This window comes from Trachurus trachurus, assembly GCF_905171665.1.
Source record: "Trachurus trachurus genome assembly, chromosome: 18".
Taxonomy (NCBI): domain Eukaryota; kingdom Metazoa; phylum Chordata; class Actinopteri; order Carangiformes; family Carangidae; genus Trachurus; species Trachurus trachurus.
Genome location: NC_139909.1, coordinates 9989416 through 10000461, shown reverse-complemented (window position 1 = coordinate 10000461; position 11046 = coordinate 9989416). Strand labels below are relative to the sequence as shown.

Here is an 11046-nt window from a genome sequence, read left to right as displayed (position 1 = left end):
TGAGCCCACTTTGGGTCATAAAATTAATGTGATAACTCATCTTTCAGACGATGTAGGCCAAACTTTGTGCAAAATTCTATTTTTGAGTAAATCCGGGATGAAAGTGTGTATTTTTTTTTCCCGCATTGGATAATGCAGGCGCACGGATTATACGTCAGCCTGTACACGATTCATCAGCCACTGATATTGGATCCGTCATCCGTCATTCAAACGTCTGAGACACACACACACACACACACGGAGCTCGGTCTCGCCCCAAGCTTTGAATATCCCGCCCGCTCGATAACGACCAATCAAATTCGTTTTCCTCACTCGGGTAAACTCGTGTTGCAGCTCGTGACAACTCGGCGCGACAAACAGGACAAACGGCCATTTCTGTACACCTTTAATAATGAACATTACATGGTTTTGGCAAAAAGTTGTGTTTTCATATGAGTTGATCCAGAGCCTGTGGACCCGGGTCCTGGTCCTGGTCCTGGTCCTGGTCCTGGTCCTGGTCCTGGTCCTGGTCCTGGTCCTGGTCCTGGTCCTGGACTCTAGAGTTTGGAGCGCAGCGATCCGACCACAGGTTTGTCTGAGCAGAACTCCTTCCACCAGGACGGTCGGTCCAACACCTGACCGCCCTGCATCACCGTCGCCCACAGGTTCTTATAGAGCTGAGGACGGACAGGAAGTGATGTCATGATGTCACAAGACTGGACCCAGGTTCTGATGATGTCATGTATCCATGTGTGTGTGTGTGTGTGTGTGTGTGTGTGTGTGTGTGTGTGTGTGTGTGTGTGTGTGTGTGTGTGTGTGTGTGTGTGTGTGTGTGTGTGTGTGTGTGTGCGTGGCCTCACCTGTCCGTCAGCGTAGCCAATAGGAGCGTTGAGCATGAAGTCAGTGGGAGCAAAAACGTCCACAAGAGACACAGCATCGTCCTTCAGCTGCAGAGAGAATTAAGAAAGAGAGAGACAGAAAGAAAGAAAGAAAGAAAGAAAGAAAGAAAGAAAGAAAGAAAGAAAGAAAAGGAGAGAGAGGCAGAAAGAAAGAAAGAAAGAAAGAAAGAAAGAGACATCACTCAGCTTCATGAAGACAGTGTGGGAGGACATGAATAAGAAGCAGCAGCTAATGTAGTAGACTGTAGTCACATTAATATAAAATATCTGCTTCACTAATACTTCATTTATTTCATTTACCTTTATTTGTTATAGAGGGACAATGTACATTAATTAACATTTTAAAAATAAAATGAAATGCACCCAATTGTAGCCAAAATGACAGATGTGTCTTTACCTGGGAGCAGAGAGACAGGATGGACATCTGGACCAGATCTGCAGGTTCTCGTCCACTCAGGTAACCACCTGAGAAGAACAACCAGAGCTGTGTTACAGTGTGTGTGTGTTACAGTGTGTGTGTGTGTGTGTGTGTGTGTGTGTGTGTATGTGTGTGTGTGTGTGTGTGGTACTGACCCTGGTACAGCGTGGCCATGTGGCTGCTCAGGCTCCACAGGCCGTACAGAGCACACAGCCTCCTGAGGACTGATCTCAGAGCAGCTGGAGTGTCCTCGTCCACCGTCTGCTCATGAAACCTGCGGAGACAGTCGTGTTCGATGTAGGCGACGGCCAGGGAGCGGCAGAAGTACACCTGAACACACACACACACACACACACAAATTCATTTATTTTGTCATTTAATTATGTATTTCTGTATTTATTTGTGTCATTTTTTGTCCTCCATACTCAGGAAGTATTCAGACTCCTTCACTTGGACAGACCTGTGTGTATGAGTTACAGTGTGTGTGTGTGTGTGTCACCTGACTATTGTTTCGAGCCTCAAACTCTCCCTGGCTCTCTGCTCTCTGCTGCTGCAGCCTCTTCTGACTCTCCACCAGCAGGAAACAAACCAGCCACTTGTAAGCAGCCAGAGGCACTGAGGACGGACACACACACACACACACACACACACACACACACACACACACACACACACACACACACACACACACACACACACACACACACACACACACACACAGGTTATACCAGGAGGACTCACACAGAGTTTGTATCACTGATACCCTGTTTACACCTGGCATTAAAATGCCTTTTCAGTAATCAGATTACAATCAGATAGTGTTTGACCACATGAAAGTACAGGCGTAAACACACCCAAGACACATGCCAAACCACCTCCGGAGGTGGTCAAGGAAAAAAGTGGTACAATTTCTCCAAAAAAAAGAACAGAATTTTTTTTTGAAAAAGGGTTAGAATAGAAAAAAAAAAGTGGTAAAATTTCGAGAAAAAGTTGGGGACCCCCTGAACCCCCTTGAGGTAGCCACAGTCATTTGTAGTCCTGCACTTATTCATTTATTCCTTCACTGTGTAATTTTAGATTTTGATCTATTGTTGTTATGTTCTTTGTATAGATTATATAGTGGCTTTGTTGCTTTTACCTGTACAGCAGTGCTGTGTGCTATTTGTGTCCTTGTCTTTTCATCTCTTTTAGTGTCTGTCATGTAGCTGCTTGCAGCTGCTGCAACAGCATTTGCCCGTTTCGTGACAATAAAGAAATTTACTTACTTATTTACTTACTGAACCCTCTCAAGGACCCCTGGGGGTCCCCAGACCCCACTTTGAGAACCATTGGTCTAGACCAGTGGTTCTCAAACTTTTTTACATCAAGGATCCCTAAATTGACACAAATTAGACCACGGACCCCCATTAGAAAAAATGTACGTTCAAATTAGGGCCAAATGGTGTGAATTTTTGGAAATATTGTACAGAAATTTCTAGAAAAAAATGGTAAAAGTTCTCAAAAAAAAGTAAAAAAAAAAAAAAAAAAAAATCTAGAAAAAAGTGGTAAAATTTCTAATAAATAGATGAAATAATTTCTCAAAAAAAAAGAAGAAAGTTTTACAAAATTTCAAGAAAAAGTTGGGGACCCCCTTGAACTCTCTCAAGGACCCCTGGGGGTCCCCAGACCCCACTTTGAGAACCATTGGCCTAGACCAGACAAATATTTGTTCTGAACATTACTTTTTTAGTCAATTTACATTCAAATTAGGGCCAATGGCGTGAATTTTTGGAAATATTGTACAGAAATTTCTGGAAAAATGTGGAACAATTTCTCCAAAAACGTTTTTAATGGCGAGAATTCTCGGACTGATCTGGTCTGAGCCCCAGTTGATGTTGTAGGACTCTGTGTCCTGGTTCTGGTTCTGGTTTTACCTGCCGGGTCCAGACTCTCCTCCGTCGTTGTGGCTGTGAACCTGGTTCCCAGGATCCTCTGGTAGTCGTCCAGGAAGTCAACGGTGTGGAGAGGAGACTCGATCCGGGCGCCGTCTGAAACTAGAGGACACGGCAGCCAATCAGAGACCTGCGTTACAACTGTCCGCCGGTCGTCCAGGTGTGTGTGTGTCATCATCACTGAGCTGCGTCACCATGGAGACAGACTGACCGTGCTGCTTGGCGTGGAGCCAGCTCAGCAGGTAGTTGCTGGTCTGCTGCAGCAGCACGTTGTTGTCGCCCTCGTACGTGCAGTTGGGGTCGTTGTCGTCACGCAGGTTACCGAGGCGATTCACTGAGAGAGAGAGATGATGGAGTCAGACCAGTGTGTGTGTGTGTGTGTGTGTGTGTGTGTGTGTGTGTGTGTGTGTGTGTGTGTGTGTACTGACTGGCCAGGTATCCGTGTCCTCCACAGGCCTCTCTACACTCCTGGATCCCCCTCTGGGCCGTCCAGGACCCCAGGGGTTTACTGGAGCAGCCGATGGCGTGGATCTCCTTCCCCATCTCTGCCTGGGACACACACACACATATCAGGACATTAGTATTGGACAGAACTAACATAATTAACTAACTAACTCTATCTCTATCTATCTATCTATCTATCTATCTATCTATCTATCTATCTATCTATCTATCTATCTATCTATCTATCTATCTATCTATCTATCTATCTATCTATCTATCTATCTATCTATCTATCTATCTATCTATCTAATGGATTTCTCGGTCTCTGTGCCCCTGTGAGGCCCTGCACTGGGATATGGAAACGCCAACAAACCCAAATCACCATGTGCGAAAGTTTGGGGAGCGGGCTGGACTTCAAAGTTTTCCCTGGGTTTTCACCTTGGGTGATTTTGACCGCTGTCTTGGTTCAACCGTGTGTGCATCATGCATGGGGGGCCGTTCAGATGAAGCGTCTGTTGCGCGTGCTCAAATCCATTCAATGTAACCGCGTGTCATGCGCGCTCACAACTCAAGCCGTAGCCACGCGCATTTCATATGATGCGGTTGTTTTTCCGTGCACGTCCGCAGCGCACAGCTGCACGGACCAGCTTCCCTCCGGTGTTGTGTCCCGGTGCCTTCGGCCTGTGTCTCTCCTACTGTTTCCCACTGAGCTCTGCCCCGTTTGAAAGGTGAAGGAAGCCCATGTGTGGAAAGACGTCGCCTCCGAGATGTAGAATGTGTGTTATAGAAGATAAACACACATTTCAGGACCAATGACTTGTATCCTCAGGACAGAGTCAGACATGTTCTGTGATTGTCATCCACCTGTGGCCCTTCGACAAATGTATTTGAGTACCCCTGCATTAGACCATCACACACACCTGTCTGTCACTGTTGTCTTTCATCATTTGTCCGATCTGAAACTCCACAAAGTTCATGAGGATGCTCTTGGTGAAACACTCGAGGGCGTACGCTGCAGCCAGGTACGGGATCAGACGCCATTGCTGCAACAACACACCCACACACAACGCAACACATTAAAAACAACAACAACAACAACAACAGCAACAACAGGAGGAGGTCCAGAGCTCCAGGACTCAGACCTGCAGCTGGTACTCCAGGACCGGGATCTCCTCCGTGTCTTTGGGTCCAAACTGCCTCCTGGTGGCGGAGAAGCGAACAGCAATGACCAGAGCCAGTTTCAGGTGGACCAGGGCCACCCTGGTGAAGGACACCCGGCCCCCGGACAAGGCCCCCAGGGAGGCCCCGAAACGCTTGTTGGGGTCCTAGGGGAGGAGGAGGACACATACTGAAACATCAGACCCTCTTTGTTTACCGTATTAACTTGATTTTTCATTCATTTAAACACAATAACCATGAGAAAAGTGAGCGTGGCATCATGGGAGTTGTTGTCTTCACCACCATCACCAAATTAAAGTGTGCACAGCCTCATTCTTTTTATATATCGTCTATAAAACCTTATGAAATTGAGTTAATTCTTGCTCATAAAGAAACATCTCCATGGTTCTTCACTTCACTGACCTTGAATGGAGTCACGTAGTGTCCGTCTGCGGTGACGTCCCCCGTCTTGTTGAGCAGGTTCTCCCGGGGGATCCTCACGTTGTGGAACATGGCAAAGCTGAAGAAGAGAAGAAGCAAACAGCCAGTGGTTATGATCATCTTCTCTCTGCAGGAAACAAGACGATTGATGAAGAAAATGAATCAGACCAATCACTGTGGCTCCTCCTGGTCTCAGTTCATGTTATGCCTGTGGATCTTGGGTCATTTGCTTGAGCTTTTACGGGTTTTGTATCACTTTTGTTGGTTCTTCTGTCATTGTTTTTGTGTAAGGCTTGCTTTAAGTCAAAGTACTTTGTAACCCCTTTGTCTCTGCACCAGTGTTTTGTTCTGGTCTCTTCTCACCCATTATCCAGCCCGTTCTGGCCCAGTTTCTTCCCGATGTCTCCGACCAGGACACCGGGCAGAGCCAGCAGGGTCTTCGGGTCTCTGACCTGCAGCACAGAGGTCAGAGGTCAGAGCTTCACATGTGGACGACTACACTAACTGAACAACAAGCTGTATTTCTGTCAGGGGGGGTTGATGCTTGATGGTCAGATTCTCACCGGGACGACGAAGGAGTGCAGGCCGTGGCAAACCTGGTCCGGTGTGTAGAGCTGGGCGAACACCACGGCGTGTGTGGCCGTCTTACCCAGGTTCCCCACCCAGAACTTGGCGGCCTCAAAGTCCGGAGAGTGGATCACAAACTCCTGCAGAGACGACGAGGTCACAGTGAGGTCATAGTGAAGGTCAGGAGTCCTGATGCCCCAACGTTCACCCCCAACAGGTGTGTGTATGTGTGTGTGCTGACCTGTGTGGAGGGGTCGTAGGTGGCCGTGGTCCTCATGGCTCTGGTGTTGCTGCCGTGACTCAGTTCAGTCAGAGCAAAGCAGCCGAACGTCTGGAAAAGACAGAGACAGATGTTATACATGAAATACTGAAAAATTCTCAAATAAAAGTCGAGACTCAATTAGAAGCCAAGACTATTTCTGTTTTCTGAAAGTTCTTGTGAATGTACAAAACCTCTCTAAGCCGATGATCGTCCGTTCGAGCAGTTTCTAATCTGTGCTAGAGTTCCCAACAGGCCTGGGTGTTGAAGATCGGACCCGACGCAGCCGGACTCACCAGCATTAATTCTCGGCCCATAGCCAAAAAGCCATGGTCCAACTCGACCTAAGTTATTTGTATACGTTTACCACCCAAATCCGGCACATCTGGTCCACCTGACGACAGCTGCCCTTGGCTGAGCCTGGTTTGGGGTAATATTGAGGACTTTGCCCTGGGGCCATTAGTGTGTGTCTCCATAGCAGGAACTGCCCTCAAATTACCATCTTTCTGAGCTTTTAAAGGGGCTAAACGAATCCCTGCCTTGGGGTAGGTTCACTGAGTGACCCCGAAAAATTCCTGAGTGGGGCTTGAGGTTTACTTGTTGCTGATTGGGTAAATGGTCTGAGCGGGATGTGACGCCATCAGAAAGTGCAAAAATAAGCGGTATTTTTAATATCCAGCATTATTATTAGAAAGAATCTGCACTTCCAGCAAAAACTAACAACCTTAACCCCAACAACAACAAAAGCAGTAAAAGAAAACGGTGAAAACAGTTGCACAATGACTACGTCCCTTCAAGAGGCCAGTCAGTCCTATACGGGTCGTACTCTGTAGTGGAGATACAGTGACCTAGAGGGAAGTTCCTGTAAAATTCCAGCCTCCTAAATCTTACCAGGATCTTCCTCAGTGGAAACAGGACTACCTGGTTACCCACCAGGTGTTGGTCTCTTACCGTCATGTCTTCAGTGCTCTTCACAAATTTGCTGTGTCTCCCTGATCCTGAGTTGGCCACAGTTTCTCCGAACATCTACAACAGAAGATGTGATCAGCTCCTATCACTGGACCGTCGGGGACAACTGCTTCATCTTTCTCCTCACACTCACCCCTTTGTTGAGAATGAACTTGCCGGACATCGTCCAGTCATACATGGCCAGACAGTCACTGAGGATCACGGTCTTCCAGGGGTTGGCCATGACCTCGTCTTGTGTGAGGAAGTTGTAGCGGAAGAGCTGCTTCACCCTGCGAGTTTTTACACCCGAAGCTTTAGGTTTGGTTCTTCATGTGAGGAGTATAGATAAGGAGATGATGTAGAAGTGGTCTGTACCTGAGGAATGTCAGCTCCCTCATCTTCTCCATGGGGATGTCTTCACCGGGCCGACGGGCAAACAGAGGGTCGTTCTCCAGAGTCCTGAAGACATATTGCTGCAGCAGAGAAGAAGAAGAAAAAGTGAAGAAGAAACATTAGGACGACACAGGAAGTAAAAACCCGGAGTCTACCTACATTCCTCAAAAAAAGTTTGGAAACGTTTTTTCAGTCAATCATTTCTTCACTTTAATAACACAAATTGGTGTTGTATTTTATATCGTTGGAAAGCCTGATTACTCACCTTTACAATGAGGTACAACTTGTAAGGATCGTGCATCCATGGAATGAGCAACACATGTGGGTAGCGCCCCCAGAAAATGTGCCAAAATCCCGTACAATATTTTCCTGGTGGCATTCACTCTTGTTTTGCGTTGCTTGGTGGATTGGATGATTGCACTCCCCAGTAATAAGGGAAAAAAACACATATATTTTAAAAACTTTATTCATTTGACACCATCTGGAACCTCAGTAGCATGTGGAAGCGTGGCACCTCCTCCTCATGCTGGTCACCAGCCTGGTCACATTTTGCTGTGGGATGGCATCCCATTCCTCAACTGGGAGTTGTTGAATGTCAACCAGCGTGGTTGTGTTGGTCACTAGCAGGTAGCAACTCTGTAAGCTGATCCCACAAGTGTTCAGTTGGGTTGAGGTCTGGACTCTCTGCAGGTGACTTCAACCTCTCCACTCTGTGATGACCCTGTCTCTGTCCTGGAGGATGGAGGAAGGTCCAAGATCCTGGAGATATGGGATCATCACTGACCCCAGAATCTGCATTGAGGTTGCCTTCAACGATGAGAAGTTCTGTTTTGGGGATTTTGGCACATTTTTGGGGGGGCACTACCCACACATTTAGCTGTGTTTCTCATTCCACAAATGTGTATCAAAAAAAGGAAAGGTCACACGCACATCCGTACCAAAAGCTTCGGGCAGGTGCTGAGCCAAAAACATACAAGAATTAAAAAGAAAGTAGAAAGGCTCACACACCGCAGGGCTCCTAAATGCAGTCCATTTAATGTCAGGAACAATGTAACGTTTCGAGCAGCTGCTCTTCGTCAGACATGACGAAGAGCAGCTGCTCGAAACGTTACATTTAGGAGCCCTGCGGTGTGCGAGCCTTTCTACTTTCTTTTTCATTCCACAAATGCACAATCCTTACAAGTTGTACCTCATTGTAAAGGCGACTAATCAGGCTTTCCAACGATATAAAATACAACACTAATTGGTTTTATTAAAGGGGAGAAATTATTGACTGAAAAACGTTTCTGAACTTTTTTTGAGGAGTGTATATTTTCTTTAACCTCTAATACACAACGTTACCTTGAACTCCTGTACTTCTTCTCCCTCTAAGAACAGAAGCATCTCCTTCCAGTGGAAAGAGGCATTTTTCCTGTAGACATCCAGGGGCCCTGGAGGGAGGTCAGGCACTATATGGTCCGTCATCTTGTGTTCACACTGAGGGAGGTTTCCATGCAGGGTGGATCCAAGTAGGTGAAATGGCACTCGGATGCGGCCCAAACCGAGTGAGTACTCGGATATCGGCTGCAGCCCTAGTAACAATAATACCTCCATACTCCCAACAATCTAGCTGACCAATGGTGTAACTTCATCACTCAGTCAGTCAGTCAGTCAGTCTTTCATTTAATCCGTACTAGTGTAGTAACATCTGCTGAATATTTGTGGGATTTATGTTGTATTCACACTGACTGTGCATTTATTATTGTTTGTCTGACAGTTGTGTGGACACTGTTCAATTTAATAAATCAAAAGGCCACTGATGCATCATGGGTATCTAATGTCCATTGCGTTTACTTCATGATTTTTTTCGAAACAACTAGCAAAAACAAAGGATTAAATATATATATATATATATATATATATATATATATATATATATATATATATATATATATATATATATATATATATATATATATATATATATATTTTTTAAGTAGATCCATCGTGGTGCATGCCGGTGAATGAATTGAATGAATGACTTTTATTTTATTTATGTAGGCCTATCTTACACCAGTTAAGGTGCCCAGCCTATAAGGGCTTCCAAGACACAGATTTCATATTCATAGCCAGCAAACATAATCAGCAAAGTACAAACAAAACCAAACACATATATTGTACATTTCAAATACAATTCACACAATAAATTCATTCTTTCTAAATTTCCGAGCACTTTTTTTTTATTAAAGTATAGCTATAGGAACGATAGGATGGATAAGTTCTGAGTTTTGGTTCAAACCAAATATCTTAAGCCCTTTTTTCTTTATAACTTGTGCTTCACAAAATTGACACTACATCGCAAACCATCTGTGAAGATGTGTTGTGGAGCCGCTTCATTAAAGATAGCAATCATTTCAAGACACTACGTGCTTTCTCCCAGTTGAAAACTGGCAATCTGGCATAGAAGACAAACGATTCCAGAGCCGAAGCATTTCTCCCTTTTGCTTAATCAAACAACGTTCCCAACCCACATCCCCTTGGAGAGCAAACAGGAGGAAATTTGTGCACATAAGAAATGACAAATATTGGATAACTCCCATAACTACATAGTGGTCTGGTCCTAAACCCGTCTACCTATTTAAATAACCTAAAGTGCCCAAAGCCAGACTTATGAATTAACCATACTAACTTTGTTATATGAGCAAGCATTATAAAGAAACTAATTGCTAACAAAAGGGGATATTAACCAAGACATTATAAAACTAATCCAAACAAATCACCATAAAATCTAATATATACAGTACCTCCTACAGTAAACAACCCTAACAACTTACATTCAGATATCCAGATTTGAAAACATTTGTTATTTCTGTTTATTCTATTTTTCTCGCTTCTCTATTTATTTGAATTTAATTGACTGCACAGACTCTGTGGTCATACAACGCTCCAGCAATAGAAAACACTAGGGCATAGTCCAATTTTTGTCTATTATGCAAGACATCCAGCAGCCTATAGACACCTAGTGCAGATGTGGATGTGTCCAGCCAGATGTTGAGATCCACTTCCACAACACGTAGGAATATGAAAGGTGAAGGTTAATAAAGATTTTACTAATAAATCTGAAGCCTTATCAATTGATCAAGACTGAAACAGTCACAACACACATTATCATTTTCATTCAGACCAACCTTTGCAAGTGAAGCTGCTGCTATTATCAACACAGTGCAGAGTTCGGCTGAAGTCTGTGTGCCTCTGTGTGTGCAGCTCTAAAATAAAACTACACAGCGGTCTGTTGGACATAAAGTGACCTGTAATAACAATATCTGTCATTATGTGTCACAATGAGCCTGTTGTTTAATGACTAATGTCAAATGACTGTAAATACATCAGATGGCACCAGTGTTTACTTCAGTTCACTAACCCTGAGGTATACAGAAGTGTTAGCACCTTCGTAACAACGGACACTGATTAAATTGACATATAAATATACTTTTTTTTTTTATCTTACCTTTTATCTTTACGTTAATTTCCCCTCCAAAAGTCGCTGTCTGTTCTTTGTCAGCTGCCCTGGTGACCTAGTGTACAGATATATTTGTAGTTACAGTATGCACAGCAGAGGCTGTCTTGGCT

The 11046-nt window shown here is 44.6% G+C and overlaps 1 protein-coding gene across 2 annotated transcripts; it reads right to left on the bottom strand.

The window, feature by feature from the left end:
• Positions 1-415: 415 nt before the first annotated feature.
• Positions 416-11041, bottom strand: LOC311001404 (peroxisomal acyl-coenzyme A oxidase 3-like). Of its 2 annotated transcripts, none has more exons than XM_083992477.1 (19): positions 8779-8934; positions 7420-7517; positions 7199-7334; positions 7048-7122; positions 6079-6168; positions 5834-5977; positions 5634-5722; positions 5253-5349; positions 4814-4996; positions 4592-4714; positions 3656-3776; positions 3439-3561; positions 3210-3323; positions 1796-1911; positions 1452-1626; positions 1276-1343; positions 840-926; positions 536-656; positions 416-499 (listed from the first exon to the last, which is right to left on the bottom strand). In XM_083992477.1, exons 1-18 carry the CDS (start codon positions 8899-8901, stop codon positions 537-539), a joined length of 2082 nt encoding a protein of 693 aa, XP_083848603.1. In that variant the 5' UTR covers positions 8902-8934; the 3' UTR covers positions 416-499; position 536. The 2 variants fall into 2 exon arrangements, with proteins under 2 accessions (XP_083848603.1, XP_083848602.1); XM_083992476.1 differs by adding an exon at positions 10925-11041 and having other exon boundaries at positions 421-656; positions 8779-8913.
• Between the last annotated feature and the right edge of the window lie 5 nt (positions 11042-11046).

Bases quoted from the DNA above. Each gene is read 5' to 3' on its own strand.
- LOC311001404 (XM_083992476.1), bottom strand. From the start codon at position 8,901: ATGACGGACCATATAGTGCCTGACCTCCCTCCAGGGCCCCTGGATGTC. The intron at 6,169-7,047 runs GTAAGAGACCAA...TGTCTTTTCCAG, and splicing joins AGAGCACTGAAGACATGACG to ACGTTCGGCTGCTTTGCTCT. The intron at 1,912-3,209 runs GTAAAACCAGAA...GTCCGTCCTCAG, and splicing joins GGAGAGTCTGGACCCGGCAG to TGCCTCTGGCTGCTTACAAG.